The following is a 27,478-nucleotide window of genomic DNA, read 5'->3' on the forward strand; positions in this document are numbered from 1 at the left end:
ATGCCCAAAAAAACAGGAATGCGAAATGGAAAAACAGTAAAACAAACAAAGTACAGAGAGACTTGATGTTCATGCTCTTTTGGTCTCAGTCAAGTAAGGAAGAGGGATTATTGTAACATTTAGCAAAGTTGGATGCGTCAATTACCATGAACTAGGGTATTAACTAAAGGGTGAGGCAAGAGCTAAAGTTTAGGTGAGCAGCGCTGTATATTCCGGTGAGTTGCGGAAGTGATGCCAACATGCCCAGACTTTCCAATAGCCAAGTGGAGTGTCTCTTGTTTGATGTATGAGCTCTTCCATCTCCGCCACTTTGGAAATACGGTGGAACCAGTCCGTAATGGAGGGGGGGAGAATGGATTTCCAAAGGACTGGGATGCACATTTTTGCTGCGTTAATGAGATGTTGGGCTAGGGATCGTTGGTATGTTGCTCTTGAAATAGGGGTATGATGGAGGAGCATTTGTGCTGGGGAAAATTCTATGGGGAGAGTAGTAATTTTGCATGTAATGCGGTGGGCCTCTGACCAAAATAGTTGAATTCGGGAGCAGGACCACCAGATGTGCAGGAGGGTTCCTTCACCCTGGGAGCACCTCCAACATGTAGAGGGTGTGTTAGGGTCAAATTTGTGCAGTTGTGAGGGGGTTTTGTACCATTTTGTGGCAAGTTTGAAACCATTTTCTTGGACCGATACATTGAAAGAACCCTTGTGTATATGAGAGAAAATGGTTTCCCACTCACTGTCCGTTAAGGCCAAGGCTAAGTCTGATTCCCAGCTCTGGATGCAATCATTTTAACTGTGGGCAGCTGAAGCTGCTGCCTGTTCACTTCCTGGATTTACACATACACACAGAGGCACACCTCCAGCTCCGCAGCTTTCATTGGCCCTCTTATGACTCATCCCCCCATTCTTCCTGACAAATTCTCAGGAGAGTGAGAAAGAGAGAGCTGTGCATGATGTCATAAGCCTAGGCTGCTTACCAGACAAGAAACAGGATGTTGGCTGTATAAGGTATTTACTAATAAAAAATAAAAATGTTTTACTATCCAAAGTTAAAACAACAAGGGCAGAAGATTTAATAGATGGAAAGTTTAAAAAATCACTGAAGGTCCACTTTAAGATCAGGCTGACTATAACGTTGGTGCAACACTCAATTTTTATTACAGGCACTCCAGCCTACACCCTTACATACCCACTGAAGTGACTAGCTTCAGGTGATATACTGAGATTAAACAAATCCTCCTGCATGAGTTCTACCTTTTTATCTGCAGCCCTCTCTACAGCCTTCTGAAACACACAAATCATAGACTAATTTATAGCTCTCAAAGGTGTATGTATGTTTGTGTGTGGAGGGGGTGGGATTTGATGTCTGACACTGCACCAGAATATAGCAGGGAGCTGAGTGTAATCTGAGACCTGAGTGGAGGGAAAGAAAGGACACAGTCCCAAATCAGTCTCATAAGGAAACATGCACAGTTGAGGCTGTCAATCACCTTCTATGTACTAAGGGGGTGGGCCTTCTCCTCAAATTCTGTGGTGTCAGGATAACCTGTCAGAAGTGACTAATGCAGATAGCAGAGGGAAAAGAGAGGAGGCCAAAATCATATGTGGTGCTTTGAGTTGAGGCTAGTGCACACTATAAAGGTGTTGTATATCCATTTTTCATTTCAGAGGTTTACAATTACTTTAAGGCAGTGTCTCTATACAATCTATTATTGGGGCATAACATAAAACATAAAACATAATTTAAAATATATGAGTATACTGAACTTACAGTATATGTGGTCTTATGTAATGGTAAATGCCTAAACGCTTTCAATTCTCCAAACACTTCAGATTTTCCAACGTGTTTGAAAATCTCTGTTATCTGTTACTGATAATTTCCTTTTCTCTATTGAAGAGGTTAATACACTGGCCTTCACTGTGAAAAGCACAGTACAGAAACCTTGATGGGATGGACTGATCTATAACCATCATTCTAGAAAAGAGTTTTGGCAATAAATTAGCCTTAGCCATTCTACACAATAAAGCTCTTCTAATGTCCTGTAATTACTTTTTGTTTTCCTATTATTGCCAATGTTTGCCATAGATTTTCAGAGAAAACCTTGTATGAAAAATCTAATTTTTCTCCCACCTAATTTATAGGGGACTCTGGAGGATCAAATTATCCAGGCTAACCCTGCCCTGGAGGCATTTGGTAATGCCAAGACTTTGAGAAATGACAACTCCTCGAGATTTGTAAGTTATTAGCCTAAATTACATTAATTACCATCATTGACTTTTAGTTTTCAGAGCACAGATTAGTCAATGGTCATGAGATTTAAATAAAAACTGTAATCTTTTGAGATATATATATATATATATATATATATATATATATAATGAATGTAATCAGTTTCAGTTAGATCATTTATAAGTGATGCCGGCTTTACACCTTTGTGTTGCATGTGTATGTTAGTATGTCATTCTGAATGACACTTCAATGCCAAGGCAACAGACCTGAAATACATTATAATGTTATACTGAGCATTGTGTGCCTTGTATATGTACATCGGAGAAGCCTTTTTTTGCTTGTTACATATAGTGGCTACTTAGTGATGTACTGTGTCACTGCTATTTTATCTCAGTGCAGGTGTTTGGCCAAATAAAAAAGCAACACTCTGGCAAGGACTAGGCTAAACTTGCTGGGAAATCTCTGTCACGAGACCTATTCCTACATTTTGTAATTAAAGCAGAAATTGAATCTTCTGCCAGTGCCCGGAGTTTTTGTCATAGTGTTCAAATATGTACAGAAGGTAAGGTCATCTGCAGAAGGGATATAAAAGTCTCTTCTGCAATAAAAAGCTGCCTGTCATTTTTTAAATAGGACTTTAGTTCCTCTTTAAAGCGGTAGTAAACTGCAGTTAAAGGGGAAAAAAAAATCCCCTGTGAAGTAATGTCATAATGTGTTGTATGCATCGCATACGTGCACATTATGTAAGACTTACTTTAAAACAAAGCCCCCCCAGCGCTGCGCTGTCACTGTTCAGAGGGCTTCCATCTTCACCTGGTCTTCCTTCCGGGTTCGCGTCCTCCGGCTACATGAGTGGCCAGGGGCACGGTGACATTTACGGCTCGGGCTCTGAAGGTCAGGCACAGTATGCCAGATGTCACCAGCTGTATGCACTTGAAGTATCACCTAAACAGTACAAGTTTAGGAGATATTCAGAGTACCTACAGGTAAGCCTTATTATAGGCTTACTTGTAGGTACAAGTGGTAAAACTGAGTTTACTACCACTTTAAGAATAGGCAAAAAAAAGTTATTGACCTTGCATGCACCATTCCCCTCTGTCAGAAGACACACAAGGCCCCTAAATACTTTAAACTTATAACGCAATAGTATGGCCTTATCGCAGTCATACCACTGCTTAACATAAAATACAAAAAAATGCAAATTTATACAGCACAGCAACATGGGCGACATGTAAAAAAATAATACTAACGCCCGATACTACAGCTGTCAAAGTCATGTGATTGGCTCTTCTGCAGTCACGAATACTTTCTGCAGCTTTAGTAGAAAGGACTTTGTGATGCACCATCATGCCGCGGGCGGTGATGTCATAGGGGGCGGGGTCACCGGATGATATCCCCCATGCCTATATAAGTCGTTGCGCACCTCGCACACAGTATTACAGCATGAGAGAGCATTGTGTCAACATCGGAAGAAGTCTGGAAGGGAGAAGACCGAGCCAACCCTAGCAAAAGAGGGGGCAAAAGAGCAGAAGATATCTGAGGAGCCCAGCAGAAGACACCTGAGAGCGGGAGAAGAACCGGAGACCAGGAAAAGAGGCCAGAGAGTGGGAGAAGAGGCTGCAGAAGTCGGAAGAGACCCCCAGAGTTGCCTAATTACTTTAAAAATCGGTCTAGTGTGTTTTTTTTTCATTGACACTTCCCCCCCCAGGTAAATGTGTAGGGGTACGATGTACCCCATACTCATTCACATAGGGTGGGATCTGGATAAGCCCCCCACCCGCAGACCCCGATAACCAACGGCCAAGGGTTGTCGGGAAGAGGCCCTTGTCCTCATCAACATGGGGACAAGGTGCTTTGGGGTGGGAGGCTGCAGGGCGCCCCCCACCCCAAAGCACCCACCCTCCCATGTTGAGGGTATGCAGCCTGGTACAGTTTAGGAGGGGGGGGCGCTTGCTTGTCCCCATCCCCCTTCCTGACCGGCCAGGCTGCGTGCTCGGATAAAGGTCTGGATTGTGGGGGACCCCCACACCGTTTTTCTGGCATAGGGGGTTCCCCTTAAAATCCATATCAGAACGAAGGGCCTGGTATTCTCTTGGAGGGGGAACCTATGCAGGTTATCTATTTAAAATTTGGCGTGGAGTTCCCCCTCAAGATTCATCCCAAACACAGTGCCTGGTATTGGCGGGGATCCAAGTCGGATCCCCATTCATTGAAGTCGGACGCATGTCTAACTTCAAGCTGCAGGGCAAAGTCGGATCCAAAGTAGGACGAGTGTCATGTCGTACCAGTGTAAACCCAGCCTCAATCTGTGTTAGTGAGCACTTCTCCTTTGCCGAGATAATCCATCCACCTCACAGGTGTGGCATATCAAGATGCTGATTAGGCAGCATGATTATTGCACAGGTTTGCTTTAGGCTGGCCACAATAAAATGTGCAGTTTTACTGTATTGGGGGGGTTGGGGGGGTCCGAAAACCAGTCAGTATCTGGTGTGACCACCATTTGCCTCACGCAGTGCAGCACATCTCCTTTGCATAGAGTTGATCAGGTTGTTGATTGTGTCATGTGGAATGTTGGTCCATTGCTCTTCAATGGCTGTGCGAAGTTGCTGGATATTGGCAGGTTTTCAGCTTCCAGGAATTGTGTACAGATCCTTGCAAAATGGGGCCGTGCATTATCATGCTGCAACATGAGGTGATGGTTGTGGATGAATGGCACAACAATGGGCTTCAGGATCTCATAATGGTATGTCTGTGCATTCAAAATGCCATCAATAAAATGCACCTGTGTTATTTGTCCATAGCATATGCCTGCCCATATCATAACCCCACCACCACCATGGGCCACTCGATCCACAATGTTGACATCAGCAAACCTCTCACTCACACAACGCCATACACGCTGTCTGCCATCTGCCCTGTCAGTGAAAACCGGGATTCATCCATGAAGAGAACACCTCTCCACAGTGCCAGATGCCATTGAATGTGAGCATTTGCCCACTCAAGTCAGTTATGATGACAAACTGCTGTCAGGTCCAGACCCCGATGAGGACGATGAGCATGCAGATAAGCTTCCCTGAGACGGTTTCTGACAGTTTGTGCAGAAATTCTTTGGTTATGCAAACCGATTGTTGCAGCAGCTGTCCAGGTGGCTGGTCTCAGATGATCTTGGAGGTGAAGATGCTGGATGTGGAGGTCCTGGGCTGGTGTGGTTACACTTGGTCTGTGGTTGTGAGGCCAATTGGATGTACTGCCAAGTTCTCTGAAAGAGACAGCTTATGGTAGAGAAATGAACATTCAATTCAAGGGCAACAGCTCTGGTGGACATTCCTACAGTCAGCATGCCAATTGCATGCTCCCTCAAAACTTGCGACATCTGTGGCATTGTGCTGTGTATCAAAAAATTGCACGTTTTAGCGTGGTCTTTTATTGTGGCCAGTCAAAGGCACACCTGTGCAATAATCATGTTGTCTAATCAGCATCTTGATATGCCACACCTGTGAGGTGGATGGATTATCTCGGAGAAGAAGTGCTCACTAACACAGATTTAGACAGATTTGTGAACATTGTACATTGTGCACATTGTGTACCCTTTTGTATCTTCCTTGGTTCTTGCCAATGAGAAATACTTCACAATGCATTTTAATGTAATTTTCTTTCACTTTTCTATTTCTTTTTCTGCCTCTTTTTATCCTTTTCTACAACAGGGTAAATTCATTAGAATCCATTTTGGAGCCACCGGGAAGCTGGCATCTGCTGATATAGAGACCTGTGAGAATGATTATATATCTTTCTTTCTCTGTTTTGATCTTATACTAATGCCGCTTCCATTAGTATGCTGTAATGTTCTACTCCTTCAATTTCTAATATTGGCCATACATCCTTTTTGCCAATAGAATTATTCAATGTAAAGATGGCTTTGAGTAAAGAATGATATCTTTCATAAAGTGATTTTGCTGATTAAGTGTTAACAATCAAATGCAACCAAATCAATCTTCTATTTCTTGTGCTGATCATTTTGAAAGGTAAAATAGTTTACAATCGTTGAATCTCGCATATCTAGCATAACCATCTAATGCCGCGTACACACGACCAGACTTTTCGACGGACTAGGTCCGACGGTCTTCTTGAAGGACTTTTGACAGAGGTCCAACGGACTTTTGAACAAGCGGACTTGCGCACACACGAATGGACTTGCCCGCAGACTAGGCCTGACGGACTTCCCGACGGACTTTCAAAATGAACGAACTTGCCCACACATGGACTAAAGTCTATTAATTTTGAACGTGACTCCAGGTACAACGGGTCTAGAAAGGGAAGGCAATCTCGCAGCTTTCATCGGCGAGATTGACACCTTGTGAGCCCCGTCGCCTGGTATGGATTTTAAAGGGAACCCCCTACGTCGAAAAAACAGCATGGGAGTCCCCCCAAAGTCCATAACAGACTCTTATACGAGCAAGCAGCCCGGCCTGTCACGAAAGGGGGTGGGGACGAGCGACCGACCCCCCCTCCTGAGCCGTATCAGGCTGCATGCCCTCAACATGGGGGGTGTGTGCTTTGGGGAAGGGGGGTGCCCTGCGGGCCCCCCCACCCCAGAGCACCTTGTCCCCATGTTGATGAGGACAAGGGCCTCTTCCCGACAACCCTGGCCGTTGGTTGTCGGGGGTCTGCGGTGGGGGGCTTGTCTGAATCCGGGAGCACCCTTTAATAAGTATGGGGTATATTGTACCCCTACCCATTCACCTGGGGGAAAAAGTGTCAATAAAAAAACACACTACACAGGTTTTTAAAGTAGTTTATTAGGAAGTTCCGAGGGCCTTCTTCCGACTTTGGGGGTTCCTTCCGACTTCTCCGCGCTTTCTGCCTCTTCTCCCGCTCTCCGCTTCTTCTGCCTGGCTCCTCTGCTATCTTCTGCTCTTTTGCTAGTGGTGGCCCGGCTTTCTCCTTCGTCGTCGTCGCCACCGTAGCTGTCTTCTTCTTCCTTCTTTTGTTCTTCCGATGTTGACACGATGCTCTCTCCTGCTGTAATGCCGTGGACACGGTGCGAGACAACTTATATAGGCATAAGAGGCGGAGTCGGTGGGTGATGTCACCCGGTGACCCCGCCCCCTATGACGTCACAGTCCCAGCATGCCCCGGGATTGTGACACCATAAGTGGAGGGGTCACCGGGTGACATCACCCGGTGATCCCCGCCCCCTTATACCTATATAAGTCATTGCATGTCCATGGCATTACAGCGGGAGGAGCGTCGTGTCAACATCGGAAGAACAAAAGAAGGAAGAAGAAGACGGCAACGGTGGCGGCGATGGCGATGGCAGCGACGACGACGAAGGAGAAAGCCGGGCCACCGCTAGCAAAAGAGCAAAAGATAGCGAAGGAGCTCGGCAGAAGAACCGGAGAGTGGGAGGAGAGGCGGAAAGCGCGGAGAAGTCGGAAGGGACCCCCGAAGTCGGAAGAAGACCCCTGGAGCTGCCTAATAAACTACTTAAAAAACCCATGTAGTGTGTTTTTTTATTGACACTTTTCCCCCCAGGTGAATGAGTAGGGGTTCGAAGTACCCCATACTTATTCACATAGGTTGGGGGGGGCGGGATTATTAAAGGGGGCTCCCAGATTCCGATAAGCCCCCCGCCTGCAGACCCCGAAACCAACAGCCAGGGTTGTCGGGAAGAGGACCTTGTCCTCACCAACATGGGGACAAGGTGCTTTGGGGTGGGGGGGGCCGCAGGGTGCCCCCCTTCCCCAAAGCACCCACCCCCCATGTTGGGAGCATGCGGCCTGGTACGGCTCGGGGGGGGGGGGGGGCGCTTGCTCGTCCCCATCCCCTTTCCTGACCAGCCTGGCTGTGTGCTCTGATAAGGGTCTGGTATGAACTTTGGGTGACCCCCAAGCCGTTTTTTTCAGCATAGGGGGTTCCCCTTAAAATCCATACCAGACCCAAGGGACATTGCCACCTATCTCTTGTGCTCGCTGCAATAGGAAAATTTGTTTTTCCTATTGCAGCGATCGCGAGATGTACAGTATCCTGCAGCCGAGAACCAGCGCAATAGGATTGCGCTGGAAACATTCTCGCGGGCAGGTGCTGTAGCTGCCCTTGCGTCTTACTTGGTCCGTCAGAACAGCATACAGACGAACGGGCTTCCCGATAGGAACTTGGTCTGGCGGACCAAGATTTAAACATGTTCTACTTCTAGGTCTGTCTGACTTTTGGGAAGAAAAAGTCAGACGGAACCCACACACGATCGAATTGTCCAACGGAAGGTCCGATGGTGTGTACGCGGCATAACAGGTTGCATGCATAAGAGTCATTATCTATTTTTGACCATGATACAGTAGCTTTCATCTCAGTATATTCGCTGATATCACAAAGTAATGTTAATTTAGCTAGGCACTGTGCTCAAGCAGCACCTGTTTATAATGCCACTCATTGAATTTTAATGCCAAGTAGCAAGCAGAATATCCTTTATTTATGCCTTAAGCATGATCAAAACAGTGGTTTAAAGATCTCACTGTCCCATGATTGCATCTGCAGAAAGATTAAACCATAAATGCGTACAATGGAACTGGCAGATTATGGACAGTATATTTTTTCCCTTGGTAAACACACCTGGGACTGGCCATTTTTGAGAATTATAGCAATATCCATTGGAATATCCATTGATTAGTTCATAAACAACTTTTATCTCACTATTCTATTTAGATCTCCTGGAGAAATCTCGTGTAACTTTCCAGCTGAAATCAGAAAGGGACTATCACATCTTCTATCAAATCTTGTCCAATAAGAAGCCAGAGCTTCTGGGTAGGTGTCACTGATAAACCAAGACCACACTGAGATCCAAAGCATGCCATTTACATTTACATGTTTCTTTGTTTTTCTGATTTGCCAGTATCCATTCTGTTTTACAGACATGATGCTGGTCACCAGTAATCCATATGACTATGCATACATCTCTCAAGGGGAGACCACTGTGGCTTCAATTAATGATGAAGAAGAACTGTTAGCCACTGATGTAAGTGCCATGAACTCAAAAGTGTGCCTGACAGCCATAGTTGGGCTCTCTTGGGGAGAGCCTGTGGCTGCGCCTTCTTTTTAATACCCTAGCCATGTCAGAAGATTATGGCATCTGCAGGGGCTTGGACAGAAAAAAATTTATACTAACAGAAAAGGAATTAGCACAAAGGACATATCCTACTGACTGTAAGTTTCGTCCCTTGTGCTAATTTTTTAGTTTTATTTTAGCTGCACTTAGGCTTTAAAGTGATACTAAAGTCTTGTTTTTTTTTTTTTTTTTCAAAATAATAAATGTGTTATTTACATGTTATGGTACTTATCTGCTCTGTGTAGTGGTTTGCACAGAGCAGCCCAGATCCTCCCATTCTCGGGTCCCTCTTCGGCGCTCCTGTCCCCTTCCTCCTGTTGAGTGCCCCCACAGAAAGCAGCTTGCTATGGGGGTACCCGAGCTGAGCCGCAGCTCTGTGTATCCATTCAGACATGGTGCCATGGCCTGGCTCCGCCCCCTCTTTCTCCTTGTTGGCTCACTAACTTTGATTGACAGCAGTGGGAGCCAATAGCACTTTGCTGCTGTCTAAGCCAATGAGGATGGCGAGTCCTGGACAGCCAAGTCTCTCGTGCAACCTCGCTGGATCGAGATGGGCTCAGGTAAGTATTTAGGAAGCTGATACACACAAAAGGTTTTTTAACTTAATGCAGAGAATGCAATAAGATAAAAAAAAACTTCTGCCTTTGCAACCACTTTAATAATACAAGGCCTTTTCTAATGCCTATATGCATTCTTCTTTAAATAAAAAAGTGCCCTGGTACCCCATAGATCAAAGGTTCTTTTTTAACAGGAAAGAGGAACCACAGCTCTCATAGTCACACTGTGGCTGAGCCCCTTGCACTCTGTCTCCCTGTTGGTTAGGAAGGCCACACATTACATTTAACATCCATTAGTGAAAAAAAGAGAAGCCAGGGGTGGATCACAATGCAGCCATAAGAGCTGTAGTCCCTGTTCCCTTTTATAAAACACCACTGATTGATGAGCTACTCAACAACTATTTGAGTAAATGTAGGGTTCCCACAGTTAGTGGTGGGTACCTGCCACCAAATTACTATGAATCAGGAAACCAAAGGTTTCCTTAGATAATCTTTCCAGACTTTTGGTTGGCAGGTCTACTGTAATGGGCAACTTATTGTTGTGAACATAGCGTGAGTGGGTATATCAAGCACCACAACCCTGAATAATAAGGCACAAAATTGGGAAACAAGGAATGGGACTTTGTACTAAAAATTTAAATCAAGACCAAATTACAGTGTCTGTGATCAGGTAGTTGAAAATGTGTATACCAGACACTAACAGACTGAAGCCCACTATAAATAACAATATATAATAGACAAAATGTGCAGACGTGCACTAATCACAACATGCACAACAATGTTTTTTAAGAGAGAAGTCGGACTTCAAAAACTGTATAATGTCTATTTGTTTTGCTGGTATTGCTTCTTCAGGAAAAATTTTTATGTTGTATTTAGCTGGTAGTAAAGAAAATGACAAAGGAAAAAATACAAAAGGGTATACATCAATACAAAAATACTTTATTAACAAGAAATGAAATTAAACATATTTTAAAGGTTACTCACAACTTGTATACATAAATGGGCAACACCCATACTTATGAGAAGTGTCGCCCACCTATGTATACCAGTTGTGAGTAACATTTACAATATGTTTGCATTCATTTGTTGTTTATAAAGTATTTTTGTATTGATGTACTTTTTTGTATTTTTTCCTTTGTAATTTTCTTCACCACAAGCACAATACAAGATCTCCTGAAATAGCAATACCAGCAAAACACATAGAGATTATATAGTCTCTGAAGTCCAACTTCGCTCAATATTTCAATATGTCTGCATATTTTGTCTGTTATATATGGTTATTTATAGTGGACTTCAGTCTTGTTTTAAATTTTTGGTACAAAATAAAATGTGAGGGTTTTTTCACTATATGGACCACTTGTGTACTTATACTGTATATGTTGATCATATCCCCCTTCATTTCCTCTTCTCAAGAGAGAATAAATTCAGTTCAGCTAATCGTTCCTCATAGCTGAGCTCCTCCATGCCTCTCATTAGTTTGGTTGCTCTTCTCTGCACTTTCTCCAGTTCCCCGATATCCTTTTTGAGAACCGGTGCCCAAGACTGAACTGCATATTCCAGATGAGGTCTTACTAATGATTTCTACAGGGGCAAAATTATATCTCTTTCTCTCTACAGTTCATGCCTTTTTATTACAAGAAAGGATTTTGCTAGCTTTGGAAACCCCTGCTTGGCTTTGCATGCTATGATATTAAGCTTATGATCTACCAGAACACCCAGATCCTTCTCCACCATTGACTCCCCCAGCTGTTTTCCTCCTAGTATGTAAGATATGTGCATGTTTCTAGCCCCCATGTGCGTAACTTTACATTTATCAACATTGAACCTCATTTGCCAGATAGTTTACCAATTAAGTAGTGCATTCAGGTCATCTTGTAAATTGGAGACATCCTGTAAGGAGGTTATTCCACTGCATAACTTGGTGTCATCTGCAAACACTGAAATTGTACTTTTAATCACAGAACCTATATCATTTATAAATATATTAAAAAGTAAGGGTCCCAACACTGAACCTTGGGGTACACCACTGATAACCTTAGTTCATTCAGAGTAAGAATCATTAATCACTACTGTCTGAATTTGGTCTTTTAGCCAGTTTTCTATCCATTTACAAACTGATTTTTCCAAGCCTGTAAGACTTTACCTTCCACATTACCCGTGTAGGGAACCATGTCAAACACTGTGTCAAATTCTGAAACAACTTATTGTTTATTACTGTAACTAGAACTAGTAACTAGCCCAGGTTTCACCTACTGCTAATCACAATAAAAATGATTAATTTTAAAGCTGTTATATTTACTACATCACCCACACAGTACCCATATGTCTTAACTAATTTCTTATATTATATATATATATATATATATATATATATATATATATATATATATATACAGTGCCTTGTGAAAGTATTCGGCCCCCTTGAACTTTTCAACCTTTTACCACATTTCAGGCTTCAAACATAAAGATATAAAAAATTTATTTTTTGTGAAGAATCACCAACAAGTGGGACACAATTGTGAAGTGGAACGAAATCTATTGGATATTTTAAACTTTTTTACCAAATAAAAAACTGAAAAGTGGTGCGTGCAAAATTATTCGGGCCCTTTACTTTCAGTGCAGCAAACTCACTCCAGAAGTTCAGCGAGGATCTCTGAATGATCCAATGTTGTCCTAAATGACTGATGGTGATAAATAGAATCCACCTGTGTGTAATCAAGTCTCTGTATAAATGCACCTGCTCTGTGATAGTCTCAGGGTTCTGTTGAAAGCGCAGAGAGCATCATGAAGACCAAGGAACACACCAGGCAGGTCCGTAATACTGTTGTGGAGAAGTTTAAATCCGGATTTGGATACAAAAAGATTTCCCAAGCTTTAAACATCTGCAAACACTGAAATTGTACTTTTAATCACAGAACCTATATCATTTATAAATATATTAAAAAGTAAGGGTCCCAACACTGAACCTTGGGGTACACCACTGATAACCTTAGTTCATTCAGAGTAAGAATCATTAATCACTACTGTCTGAATTTGGTCTTTTAGCCAGTTTTCTATCCATTTACAAACTGATTTTTCCAAGCCTGTAAGACTTTACCTTCCACATTACCCGTGTAGGGAACCATGTCAAACACTGTGTCAAATTCTGAAACAACTTATTGTTTATTACTGTAACTAGAACTAGTAACTAGCCCAGGTTTCACCTACTGCTAATCACAATAAAAATGATTAATTTTAAAGCTGTTATATTTACTACATCACCCACACAGTACCCATATGTCTTAACTAATTTCTTATATTATATATATATATATATATATATATATATATATATATATACAGTGCCTTGCGAAAGTATTCGGCCCCCTTGAACTTTTCAACCTTTTACCACATTTCAGGCTTCAAACATAAAGATATAAAAAATTTATTTTTTGTGAAGAATCACCAACAAGTGGGACACAATTGTGAAGTGGAACGAAATCTATTGGATATTTTAAACTTTTTTACCAAATAAAAAACTGAAAAGTGGTGCGTGCAAAATTATTCGGGCCCTTTACTTTCAGTGCAGCAAACTCACTCCAGAAGTTCAGCGAGGATCTCTGAATGATCCAATGTTGTCCTAAATGACTGATGGTGATAAATAGAATCCACCTGTGTGTAATCAAGTCTCTGTATAAATGCACCTGCTCTGTGATAGTCTCAGGGTTCTGTTGAAAGCGCAGAGAGCATCATGAAGACCAAGGAACACACCAGGCAGGTCCGTAATACTGTTGTGGAGAAGTTTAAATCCGGATTTGGATACAAAAAGATTTCCCAAGCTTTAAACATCCCAAGGTGCACTGTGCAAGCGATCATTTTGAAATGGAAGGAGTATCAGACCACTGGAAATCTACCAAGACCTGGCTGTCCCTCTAAACTTTCAGCTCAGACAAGGAGAAGACTGATCAGAGATGCAGCCAAGAGGCCCATGATCACTCTGGATGAACTGCAGAGAACTACAGCTGAGGTGGGAGAGTCTGTCCATAGGACAACAATCAGTCGTACACTGCACAAATCTGGCCTTTATGGAAGAGTGGCAAGAAGAAAGCCATTTCTCAAAGATATCCATAAAAAGTCTCATCTAAAGTTTTCCACAAGCCACCTGGGAGACACACCAAACATGTGGAAGAAGGTGCTCTGGTCAGATGAAACCAAAATCAAACTTTTTGCCCACAATGCAAAACGATATGTTTGGCGTAAAAGCAACACAGCTCAGCACCCTCAACACACCATCCCCACTGTCAAACATGGTGGTGGCAGCATCATGGTTTGGGCCTGCTTTTCTTCAGCAGGGACAGGGAAGATGGTTAAAATTGAGGGGAAAATGGATGCAGCCAAATACAAGACCATTCTGGATGAAAACCTGTTGGAGTCTGCAAAAGACCTGAAACTGGGACAGAGATTTATCTTCCAACAAGACAATGATCCCAAACATACAGCTAAATCTACAAAGGAATGGTTCACAAATAAACGTATCCAGGTGTTAGAATGGCCAAGTCAAAGTCCAGACCTGAATCCAATCGAGAATCTGTGGAAAGAGCTGAAAACTGCTGTTCACAAACGCTCTCCATCCAACCTCACTGAGCTCGAGCTGTTTTGCAAGGAAGAATGGGCAAGAATTTCAGTCTCTCGATGTGCAAAACTGATAGAGACATACCCCAAGCGACTTGCAGCTGTAATTGCAGCAAAAGGTGGCTCTACAAAGTATTAACGCAAGGGGGCCGAATAATTTTGCACACCCCACTTTTCATTTTTTTATTAGTTAAAAAAGTTTCAAAAATCCAATAGATTTCGTTCCACTTCACAATTGTGTCCCACTTGTTGGTGATTCTTCACAAAAAATAAAAATTTTATATCTTTATGTTTGAAGCCAGAAATGTGGCAAAAGGTTGAAAAGTTCAAGGGGGCCGAATACTTTCGCAAGGCACTGTATATATATATATATATATATATATATATATATATATATATATATATTAAAAAAGCACACTGTAATCACATCCTACCATCTGTATAAAATTATATTTTATGGATTTGTTCTCTGATCTGTCTTCCTTAGAATGCTTTTGATGTGCTAGGATTCTCTCAGGATGAGAAGAACTCAATTTACAAACTCACGGGAGCTATAATGCACTTTGGGAACATGAGGTTCAAACAGAAGCAGCGAGAAGAGCAGGCAGAACCAGATGGCACTGAAGGTTTGATATGTATACTGATAACAAAGAATATGCTTGCAGTGTACTGTCATTATGGTATATCTGTGAAAATAGGAGAGGTGGGAGGTTTTGAAAATCATTATAGCTAGCTATCATTAGGGCTGAGCAGAATGATTTTGTTGAAATTGATTTTGCCAAAGTGGAAATACTTTTTTAGTCATTGAGCTGCTAAGGCAAAATTTGCTTTAAAAAAAATACTGTTTTTTCTTGCCTAAGAGTATGTTTCTGGGGTGTATTTATGGTAGTTTAGTTTATTTCAGTATGAATTGTATTTATAAATCTTTTCACACATCTTTCTTATTGGATTAAACTGGAAAAATGTATGACTCTTGTGTAAAAGATCTGTAATCGTGTGTGGCCTTTTGTGAAAACATTTTTAAATACTGTAGATCCCTTAGTGTTTTTCATTAGCTATCATAAATCAAAAGAGATTTGAGGCAAATCCCACCTAATTTTTTATATAATTTGTAGGTATAGATTTGCTGCCTATGTTCTATATTCCATTTGGAAACATGCAATTCGGGTAAACTAGATATAATCAAACAGCTCACGTTACAGCTCACAAGTGTAGCGCACCCCCTAAGGAGCTGCAAGTTGAAATGGAATCCCCCACCCTGCACAGCCAGGCACACTGAATTTTCACGGGCACACTAGACTCAGAGGACAGTCCAGTGCTTTGGGTTTTTTTTTTGTTATTTATTGAGGGATTAGAACTTGGATAGGGGCAGGGAAATTATGGGATGCCCACTTGACCTCGAACAACTTCAGGGACAACTTTCCTATATACAGTCTATATACACCCCTTCTCTTCCTCCAGCACTAGCTTTCTTGCAGAACTCCAGCTGGCACACTGTTTTGTGGATCTGACAATGGCACTCATTCAGATTTAGAAGCAATAGTCCCTTGCAGGCAGGAACCTGAGGCCCCCTTTAGAAGTGTAGCAAAAAAAGTCAGTGTCCAGCTTACATCCCTGTGGCTACTGATTCCAGCACCACCTCTTCAGGCAAGGCTAGCCTGCCTGGCTGCACCTGCCCCTTTCTTTAACACTCCTGGCTACTTCTCCACAGTCCTTCCAGACTGACACTCTCTCCATAGTCCTCCAAGACTGCTCACTCACCAGCCCACCAGACTGCTCATTCACCAGACCACCTAGCTGACTCCCCAGGAGATCTCCTGGACGTGGTCACTCTCCTGCTGTCCTCTCCTTTCTCCCGTGCCTCTGTGTGTTGTAGAGGGTCCCTCCAGCACCCGAGCCCCAGGCCCAAGGTTACATCTACCTAGACGAGGCACCTTCAAGGGCCACCAACAGCCTACTCAGCACTCCATCTCCATCTCCCACCTGACTGCCCCTGCTGGCATGACCTATGAGTATTTATGAGGCCCTGCCAGCCCACTTTGCTGAGGATTGGCTGTAACCCTCATTAATACGCCAAACAACTTCTCCTAAACTCCACCCTAGTGCATCTGGAAGCTTCTCCAAGGTTCCAGAAAGCAGGGGGAGTCACCAGAGATGCTGCTTGCTGAGTCATTCAGCCTCCCTGAGTCACTCAGCCCTGACCAAGATTCAACCCAGGCCTGGCTCTCAGTTTAGCCAAATTTTCCTACACTAACAATTAACTAAGTACATCTTATCTAGCACACTAGAGGGTGATACACAAGTTATTGTGATAATGCAATTGCACTTTCTGACAGCTTATTTAGAGCAATGCTGCTGTATTTAAAGCACTGCTGCCATATTTAGAGCAATATACAATTTGAGGGTTTAGAATTCTCTTGCATTCAGTCACCTTGCTGACTATAAGGCTCACATCCACCAGAAACCCAAGATGGTGGGAGTGTTTGTACTCCTGAAACTATATTAATGACCTTTACTGTCTTTTCCAGAGGCTGACAAAGCTGCCTACCTCATGGGCCTAAATTCTGCTGACCTCCTGAAAGGATTGTGTCACCCCAGAGTCAAGGTCGGGAATGAGTATGTCACCAAGGGACAAAATGTCCAACAGGTCAGTGATCCTTTTTTTCATGTTAGAAATTAAAAAAAATACAGTGAAGTACAAACCATCTAAGTTATAAAATTATTAACATTTCCTTTAGGTGTACTATGCCTTGGGAGCCCTGGCCAAGTCAGTGTACGAGAAAATGTTCTTTTGGATGGTAGTAAAAATTAACACCACCCTGGAGACCAAGCAGCCCAGACAATACTTCATCGGAGTGCTGGACATTGCAGGATTTGAGATTTTTGATGTAAGTTACTGAGCAGCAGATGCAGATATTCTATGTGCTAAACAGGGATGATTCAGAAACAAATGAATAAGAGTCTCCTGAAGAGGGAGTTTGAGATTGATAGTTACATACAGATTAGTGTAAATCATGTTAATGTTTGGAAATGCTGTAGGCTGGCTGGAGGTGGTGGCTGCTATGAAGAATGCCTATTAATAAAATAGAACTGCTTATGTGAAAATTTGTTAAATCCCAGCTTCATGGAATTTGAAAATGCTCTCTTGCATTGGGACTTCACCTGTACTGCAAGGGTTAGTTGCTCATTTAGACCAGGGGAGAGGAGAAACATTTTATCTGACCTGATCCTCTATTCTAGTGGTCTCCAAACTGCAGCCGGGGGCCAGATATGGCCCTTTGCTTGCCTTTATCTGGCCCTTGGGGCACTATTCATCCCACTGACTCCAACAACAGAACAAAATTCCTTTCACTGATACCAATGGGGCACTATTTTTCCTAGTGACAACAATGGCAGGACACTAGTCTTCCCACTGACACCAATGATGAGACACTAGTCTTCCCACTGACACCAATAATGGGACACTATTCCTTCCTCTGATACCAACAATTGGGCAATATTCCTCCCATGCATACCAATGATGGGACATTGTTTACTCCCATTGATGCCAGGGCATTTTCTACTCTCACTAGCCACAGTCTGGCCCCCTCAAAGTCTGAAGAACGGTAAACTGTCCCTTTGTTTAAAAAGTTTGGAGACCCCTCCTCCATTCCCACAGCAGATGGCTCTCCCCCTTGCTCCATTGGTGGACTGTCTCTCAGGATCATCATCTTCATAGCAGGGCCATGGACCCTGCATTGGTCTTGATGTTGTCAGGACCTTAGACCACTGGAGCACAGGGGAGAAGATTCTTTGGGTACTGGTCCAGCAGCACAGAGCGGATGTACAATTGTTATTGTGGTCTGTGGTGTTGACTTACTAAAAACATATAGGCTGTTCACTTGGCCAGGGGAGTTGCAATTTGTAATAGGATTTTACCCATAGTATAATGAATGTGATGAAATTTCACTTTGCAAAGAATATCCAACCACATGCAAGAAACAGAGGGGGAAGATTTAACATGGACTACTCCAGATAGATTACCATGTACCATCAGGGGAATCGAGGACTATCTTGATACCCAAAAGATTAAGCAAAATAAAAATTACGTATATTTTATTTAGAACATTTTTTAGATTAAAAACATTTGTTGATAATCAACCATGTTACAAATTTATACATTATAACACAAACAGTTCTACAATGAAATGGTATATAATTATAATGGCTCATGCCATTATAATTTTTGTAAAATCACTCCATAACCTCAACTTTACAAGGTCATGAAATGTCCTATTGTGATAAGTCTTGTATAATCCTAATTATGTAAATATATCTACTCAACTTTAGATATGTGCCAAGAGATCTCCTGAAGAAGCGACTTTGTCGCGAAACTAGTAGAGAAATTTCACCAACTTGGGCATAAGCTGTTGTATCCCTAGCTTCCCCCTCATAGGAGGCTGGATACCATTTCATTGTAAAACAGTTTGTGTTATAATGTATAAATTTGTAACATGGTTGATTATCAACAAATGTTTTTAATCTAAAAAAAATTCTAAATAAAATATATGTAATTTTTATTTTGCTTAATCTTTTGGGTATCAAGATAGTCCTCGATTCCACTGATGGTACATGGTAATCTATCTGGAGTAGTCCATGTTAAATCTTCCCCCTCTGTTTCTGTTCTAAGTAATGAGGATGAGGATACCAATTTATTAACCTTTACTGTTAAATCTATGAGGCACTATCTACAACCACATGCAAGGAAAATAAAGAACAGTATTTTTGCTTGCACATGATTGGATGACGGAAGTCAAGAGAGCTTCACCTCATTCATTAAGCTCTGGGGAAAATTCCTTTAAAAAGCAAACAGCCTACTTAGTGAATCAACCCCTGTGTTGCCAGTAAGAAGAATGTCCCCTTCCCCAAATTATGTGTGGTCACCAAGACTTGAAGTAAGGGGGGGGGGGATCTAACAGGCTACTGACAACAAAGTTAAAACCTTTTTTTGTACTTTTCATATCTCTGTTTGGGAGGTTTGTCCTTGCCATCCCAGAGGCAGTGGTCATGGGATATAAAAAGAGGAAAAATATCTTCAATGAGAGCACAGACAGCAAAAAATGCTGACAGATTTTTAAAACTTTGTACTTTCTGCCAAGAATGAAAAACAAATGGCTAGAGTTGGTCTTTAGGTGGTTTTCCAGGCTAACTTAGAACTTGACTCCTACTTCTAACCCTCCCATGTGATGTTTTTAATATTTTAGTAGACTTTGGCCTTATCAATGCACAGGTTGCTACACAGGTTTCAACTCACAGAGATCAAAAGGAATTGATCTTTAAAGTATATTTGCATTTTTTTCTTCTTTTCTCTTATTTTACATATGTCTTTCTCCAGTTCAACAGCTTTGAGCAGCTGTGCATTAACTTCACTAATGAGAAGTTGCAGCAGTTCTTCAACCACCACATGTTCGTGTTGGAGCAGGAAGAATACAAGAAAGAGGGAATTGAATGGGAGTTCATTGACTTTGGCATGGATTTGCAGGCCTGTATTGATCTCATAGAGAAGGTAAGAGTAATTATTCAATCCAAAGTGCCCCAAACTAGATACATTCTTTTCTCAAATGTCTCAGAACTTTGCAAAACTTTGCCTGTAGTGAATGTCCCTTAATGTGCCCAGCATTTAGTATTCATTAATTCGTTTGGAGATGAAAGGCTTACAGAAGACAGGTTCAAATTAATGTGGCTTCAACATCTGTTGATGCTGCAGCCCTGTTCTTTGTTCAAAAATAATTGTTTAAAAATTGAATCCATTCAAAGCATACCAAAACAATGTTTACCAATTTATTAATAAGTATACTTTATTTAATTCCATTTCTGTGTATGATATTAGTATCTTGTGTAATTCTTTTTCCACAGCCTATGGGAATAATGTCAATCCTTGAAGAGGAGTGTATGTTTCCAAAGGCAACTGATATAACTTTTAAAGCCAAGCTGTATGACAATCATCTGGGCAAATCAAACAACTTCCAAAAGCCACGCAATTTAAAGGGCAAGCCAGAGGCACATTTTGCCCTGGTGCACTATGCTGGTACTGTGGACTACAACATAATTGGCTGGCTGGAAAAGAACAAGGACCCCCTGAATGAAACTGTGGTGGGATTGTACCAGAAGTCAGCGCTCAAGCTTTTGGCACTCCTGTTTGCCAACTATTCCAGTACAGATTCAGGTACACAGGAAATGCTCTATGATTTCTAAGCTTTTGATTCACATTTTTTTATTTTTTATTGATTATTTCAGTTACAAATCGTTAGGCTGGACACGCATGCAGGCATCTAATCAATGGCCAGTGTATTACCTAACCCTTGTATGGTCTCCTGCTCCAAATGTTTAGTGCAGGTCTAGTGAACTTGAACTACTGCCATATAAGCAGATATGGGTACCAGTTTTGACAGGCTGGATCTTTTGTATCATCGGTTTCCATCCAGATATTTCCTGGGAAGCAGCCAAACCCAATAGCATAAGTTTCCAACTATTTATCCCTTTTGTTAACCAAAGTCTACAGGCCAATGTGTATCGTATGTACACGATAACAGTCAATAGTATTTATTCCAGCTACGTCTACCAATATGTGTTCATCAGTGCCCATGTACACTGCATTCAATTAGCGTTTAATATCCCTATATATAAAGACAGCATAGCTTTGCTTGAGCTGCGTAAAGGCAGCTTTATACTGTCAGGTAGAGGTAAACCTGGGCTTCCTACAATAAATTTCTATTCAAACTTTCACTTTGCACTTTTTTTAAGTCCAGTCAGCTGCAGGCCAGGTCACTCCCCTCCCCGCAGCACACCTAAACAAAGAGACAGAATCATGGTGATGTCAGTACCATTATATGGACCCACTCCCTTATTTATTCAATGTTAATGGCTATACATAGGCATGTGTTCATATATTGTAAGTGTGCTGACATCACCAGAATCCTGTCCTTTTGTTTTATGTGTGCTGCAGGGCAGGGAATATAGCCGATAGGACTTAAAGCAGTAGTAAACCGCAGTTAATGGAAAAAAAAAAATCCCCTACAAGGCAATGTTATAATGTGCTAGTATGCATTGCATATTAGCATATAATGAGAGACTTGCCTTAGAACGAAGCCCTCAAGCACCACGCTGTCACCGTTGAGAGGTCTGACATCTTCCCCTGGTCTTCCTTCCAGGTTCGCGTCCTACATGAGTGGCCGGGGGCGCAATTACGTCACTCCCACCCATTTACACAGGAGCCGTCGTTCAAGGCACGGGCTCTGAAGGTCCGGCACTGTATGCCGGATCTTCAGAGCGCATGTGCAGGTAACTTCATCGGCTGCACACTCTGTAAAGATCTCCTGAACTGTGTAAGTTTAGGAGATATTCACAGTATCTACAGGTAAGCCTTACTATAGGCTTGACTGTAGGTACAAGTGGCAGAACAGAGTTTACTACTGTGTTAAAGTGGAAGTTTGGATAGAGATGAGCTTGGAAGATGCCCAAGCTCATCTCTATTGCCAGGGTTTGTTGCTACCTTAAAGCGGTTGTATACCCGCTGAAATTTTTTTTTTTAACTCACCTGCAAAGGAAAAGGCATAATGAGCTAGTATGCACCGCATACTAGCTCATTATGAAATACTTACCTTAGAACGAGGCCCTGACATCTGGCCCGATCCACATCGAGGGAGCTGACATGTTCCCTCAGCGTTTCTTCTGGGTATCGCGGCTCCAGCGCTGTGAGTGGCCGGAGCCACGATATCGTCACTCCCACGCATGCGCACGGGAGATTTCTTCCCGGTAGGGTCCGGAGTCTGCCGGACTTCCAGCCGAGAATCCGCTGTGCACATGCGCCTCTGCAGTCAGCGGCGCATTGCGAGGGGAATATCTCCTAAACCGTACAGGTTTAGGAGATATTTTCTTCACCTACAGGTAAGCCTTATTATAGGCTTTCCTGTAGGTAAAAGTACCTAAATCGACTATACAACCACTTTAACATCCATGTACACTAAGTCTGCCTTGTGCTGGCTGTTAAATCTGCACACAGTAGTGAAATATATATTAACCACTTGCCGCCCGCCCTATTACAAATTGACGGCGGCAAAGTGGTTTCATTATCCTAACCGGACGTCATATGACGTGATTAGGATAATGAGCCGCTGCGCGCCCCCGGGGGCGCGCATCGCGGCGATCGTTGTTGCGGGGTGTCAGTCTGACACCCGGCAACTACGATCTCGGTAAAGAGTCTCCGACGGAGACTCTTTACCATGTGATCAGCCGTGTCCAATCACGGCTGATCACAGTGTAAATGGGAAGAGCCGGTGATCGGCTTTCCCTCACTCGCGTCTGTCAGACGCGAGTAGAGGAGAGCCGATCGGCTGCTCCTCTGACAGGGGGGGTCTGTGCTGATCGATTATCAGCACAGCCCCCCCGAGGATGCCCACACTGGACCACCAGGGACACCACTAGACCACCAGGGAAAAGGTAATAAAAATCCATAATCCTCCCTAGACCACCAGGGTGCCAGTCAGCACAATGGGTGCCAATCAGTGCCCATAATGGATGCCAATCAGTGGCCACAATGGGCATCACTGATTGGCATGCATTATTGTTTGGCACTGATTGGCATCCATTACTATAACACCGATGCCGCCTATGAGTGCCCACCTGTGCCGCCTATGAGTGCCCACCTGTGCCGCCTGAGTGCCCACCTGTGCCGCCTGAGTGCCCACCTGTGCCGCCTATGAGTGCCCACCTGTGCCGCCTATCCATGCCCACCTGTGCCGCCTATCTATGCCCACCTGTGCCGCCTATCTATGCCCACCTGTGCCGCCTATCCATGCCCACCTGTGCCTCCTATCCATGCCCATCCGTGCCGCCCATCCGTGCCAGCTATCAGTGCCAATTTGTGCCACCTATCAGTGTCCGTCCGTGCCGCCCATCCGTGTCGCCCACCCGTGTCGCCCATCCGTGTCGCTCATCAGTGCCGCCTATCAGTGCCACTTCATTGGTGCCACATTGGTGCCCATCAGTGCAACCTTATCAGTGCCCATCAGTGTAGCCCCATCAGTGCCCATCAGTGAAGGAGAAAACATACTTATTTACAAAGTTTTGAAACTGAAACAAAAAAAAAACATTTTTTTTTTCAAAATTTTCGGTATTTTTTTATTTGTAGCGCAAAAAATAAAAACCGTAGAGGTGATCAAATACCACCAAAAGAAAGCTCTATTTGTGGGAAAAAAATGATAAAAATTTCATTTGGGTACAGTGTAGCATGACCGCGCAATTGTCATTCAAAGTGCGACAGCGCTGAAAGCTCAAAATTGGTCTGGGCAGGAAGGTGTTTAAGTGCCCTGTATTGAAGTGGTTAAAACTGCTATAAAGCCAGCAACATGCATTATATTGCAGAATATTTTCCGTTTATACTCTGCTACTGTTTTCTGATGGGCTTCTTTTATATTTTCCCCATGTAGATCAAGCTACCAAGGGTAAGGGCAGTAAGAAGAAAGGCTCCTCGTTCCAGACAGTGTCAGCTCTGCACAGGGTAAGGGCAGTTAGGATTTCCCAGGCTTTTCATGTAGCCTGTACTTATCATACAGGGTCCTCTGCATTCATATTGTCAGAACTGGTCATTTTCAGTTACTATTTACAGTTAAATATTCATCAGCTCAAGAGGGTCATAAAATTGTGGTTGATTTACTAAAGGCAAATAGACTGCACTTTGCAGAGTGCGGTTGCACTTTGCAAGTGCTTATGCTCCAGAGCTTAGTAAATGAGGTCAAGCTTCACTTTGCAAAATACAATTTTAAAAAATAAATTTTTGCTTGCACGTGATTGGATGATGAAAGTCAGCAGAGCTTTCCCTCATTTACTAAGTTTTGCAGCAACTGCATAGTGCATTGCAAAGTGCACCGTTTATTTGCCATTAGTAAATCAACCCCTTTATGCCTTGAACAGCAACCACTTATGACTGGATTGTAACCAATTTTAGCTATATTGTAGTCCTGTAGTGTTTATCTCTTCATGTTTTACTTATTTTTTTACCTAGATCTCAGTCACATCATTGTCAGTTTAATAGCCTGAGAAAAATTGATGACCTTTCTGAAAATGATCATTGCTTAGCTGTCATGCTAATTGTTGCTTTAGCAAGTTCTTTGTGGTAGATTTACTAAAGGCAAATCCACTGTGCACTACAAGTGCACTGCAACTGCATTTCCCCATTCTGCCTAGTGACACTGACACTGATCACCGCTCCCTGCAATCGGGAGCAGGGCTGGACTGGGACAAAAATTTGGCCCTGAACTTCATCATGACTGGCCCACTTTAATTTTGAGTGTCCCCAACAGCATCCCCTTTACATCAGTGTGTCCCCAGCAGCATCCCCCTTAGATCAGAGAGTCCCAATCAGCAGCCCCTTCACATCAGAGTCCCCACCAGTAGCCCCTTCACATCAGAGTTCCCACCAGAAGCCCTCTTCACATCAGATTCCCCAACAGCCCCCTTCACATCAGAGTCCCCATCAGCAGCCCCCTTCACATCAGAGTCCTCATCAGCAGCCCCCTTCACATCAGAGTCCCCACCAACAGCCCCCTTCACATCAGATTCCCCACCAGCAGCCCCCTTCACATCAGATTCCCCGCCAACAGCCCCCTTCACATCAGATTCCCCACCAGCAGCCCTCTTCACATCAGATTCCCCACCAACAGCCCCCTTCACATCAGATTCCCCACCAGCAGCCCTCTTCACATCAGATTCCCCACCAACTGCCCCCTTTACATCAGATTTCTCACCAACAGCCCCCTTCACATCAGATTCCCCACCAGCAGCCCCCTTCACATCAGATTCCCCACCAACAGCCCCCTTCACATCAGATTCCCCACCAGCAGCCCTCTTCACATCAGATTCCCCACCAACTGCCCCCTTTACATCAGATTTCTCACCAACAGCCCCCTTCACATCAGATTCCCCACCAGCAGCCCCCTTCACATCAGATTCCCCACCAACAGCCCCCTTCACATCAGATTCCCCACCAACAGCTCCCTTCACATCAGATTCCCCACCAGCAGCCCTCTTCACATCAGATTCCCCACCAACAGCCCCTTCACATCAGATTCCCCACCAGCAGCCCCCTTCACATCAGATTCCCCACCAACAGCCCCCTTCATATCAGAGACCCCATCAGAAGCCCCATTCACCTCAGAGTGTCCTCCCTCTCCTCCCCCTCCTCCCCCTCCCACATGTATTCACAGTATTGAAGGCAGCTTTTCGTTCCTCTTTCCAGTCATGTGATAACAAGTGATAAGGGGAGAGAGGAAGGAAAGTCTGCTGGCTGTCTATCTCCCCCTGCAGACTGGAGGGAGCATAATGCCTAATGCTCTCTCCAACAAGTGACGGAAGCAGCTCCTCCTGACAGGAGTGAAATTGCGATCACTCACTGTCAGAGAGGAGCGGCTCCAGGACTGCACCTGACTAGCCCACTGAGCCAATCGGCCCACCGGGAAACTCCTGGTAGTCCCGATGGCCAGTCCATGCCTGATCGGGAGCGGTGATCAGTGTTGTGTCACACATCGCCCCCCCCCACAGTTAGAATGACTCCCTAGGACACACTTAACCCCTTACAGCGCCACCTAGTGTTAACCCCTTCACTGCCAGCCACATTTACACAGTAATCAGTGCATTTTTAATTGCACTGATCGCTGTATACAAGTGAATGGTCCCAAAATCGCATCTAAAATGTCCGATCTGTCTGCCATAATTTTGCAGTCACAATAAAAATCACTGATTGCCGCCATTACTAGTAAAAAAAAAATGATTAATAAAAATGCCATAAAACTATCCCCTATTTTGTAGACGCTATAACTTTTGTGCAATTAAACACTTATTGTGATTTTTTTTTACCAAAAATATGTAGAAGAATACATATCGGCCTAAACTGAGGAAAGAAATTTTTTTTTATATATTTTTGGGGGATATTTATTATAGCAAAAAGTAAAAAATAATGCTTTTTTTTTCAAAATTGTCGCAATTTTTTTGTTTATATTGCAAAAAATAAAAACCGCAGAGTTGATCAAATACCTCCAAAAGCTCTATTTGTGGGGTAAAAAAAGGATGTCAATTTTGTTTGGGAGCCACGTCGCACGACCGTGCAATTGTCAGTTAAAGCGATGCAGTGCCGAATCGCAAAAAGTGCTCTGGTCTTTGGGCAGCCAAATGGTCTGGGGCTTAAGTGGTTAATATATACTTGTTTAGCATCAGTAAATCAGAAATTATTGCAGCCAGCTTCATTTTCAGAAGGTCAGTAAAGGTAACTTTTCTTTCTGTGTTCCTGATGCTGGTTTCAGATCAGTGCTTGTATTTTTTTTAGCATGAACTTATGCAATTTCATATCTAAAAATGATGATAATGGTGATCCTCTTTAATTAAAACTGGGTTCATTTGTTTGTATTCCCCATGTTTAGGTGTGTTTTCTTGGTTTCCTTCTACAACCTAAAAACATACAGAGAGGTTATTTGACCTCTGACAAAAAAGTTGCTGAAGGGACCAATGTGAATGTTTTTTTTATGTATTATGTGCAGTACTGCATGATATGATCACAGAATACAAATGTAGAAAATAACAATAACTCCAGGAAAGGTTGCCAACCTCCCGCATCTTTTTTTACTGACAGAACATGGAAAATTTACTGATGGAGCACATTTTTTCAGTGAATCAGTGAAATCGCAGAAAACCTAATGAGAAAATAATATGCACCCGTACAAAACTGAAAGGCATGTGCACAAATGCCAGGAGCCTAGATAACCAAAATGGAGGAACTGGAGCTGCTGTTACACGAGGAGGATTTAGACTTAGTGGGAATAGCTTGGTTTGACAGCCCACAGGACTGGCTGGCAAATATCCAAGGCCGTGTTGCCAACTGCCCGTTAATTTACAGGGAGCTAGTAAATGTCAGCCCGTTTTCAGGCTGCCCTTAAATGCCCGTAAAAAATA

The 27,478-nt window shown here is 43.1% G+C and overlaps 1 protein-coding gene across 1 annotated transcript in view; it reads left to right on the plus strand.

The window, feature by feature from the left end:
* MYH7 (myosin heavy chain 7) overlaps positions 1-27,478 on the plus strand; it is an 85,931-nt gene that overhangs the window by 14,642 nt on the left and 43,811 nt on the right. Inside the window, exons 7-16 of the mRNA XM_077469245.1 lie at positions 2,143-2,235; positions 5,935-5,998; positions 8,930-9,028; positions 9,136-9,239; positions 14,985-15,123; positions 17,026-17,144; positions 17,236-17,385; positions 19,872-20,042; positions 20,393-20,702; positions 23,965-24,035. Coding sequence (XP_077325371.1) covers positions 2,143-2,235; positions 5,935-5,998; positions 8,930-9,028; positions 9,136-9,239; positions 14,985-15,123; positions 17,026-17,144; positions 17,236-17,385; positions 19,872-20,042; positions 20,393-20,702; positions 23,965-24,035 — 1,320 coding nt within the window. The remainder of the gene's footprint in view (positions 1-2,142; positions 2,236-5,934; positions 5,999-8,929; positions 9,029-9,135; positions 9,240-14,984; positions 15,124-17,025; positions 17,145-17,235; positions 17,386-19,871; positions 20,043-20,392; positions 20,703-23,964; positions 24,036-27,478) is intronic.

Source organism: Lithobates pipiens, unplaced genomic scaffold (assembly GCF_037356315.1).
Source record: "Lithobates pipiens isolate NorthernLeopardFrog02 unplaced genomic scaffold, aLitPip1_a1.2 Scaffold_11, whole genome shotgun sequence".
Classification (NCBI taxonomy): Eukaryota; Metazoa; Chordata; class Amphibia; order Anura; family Ranidae; genus Lithobates; species Lithobates pipiens.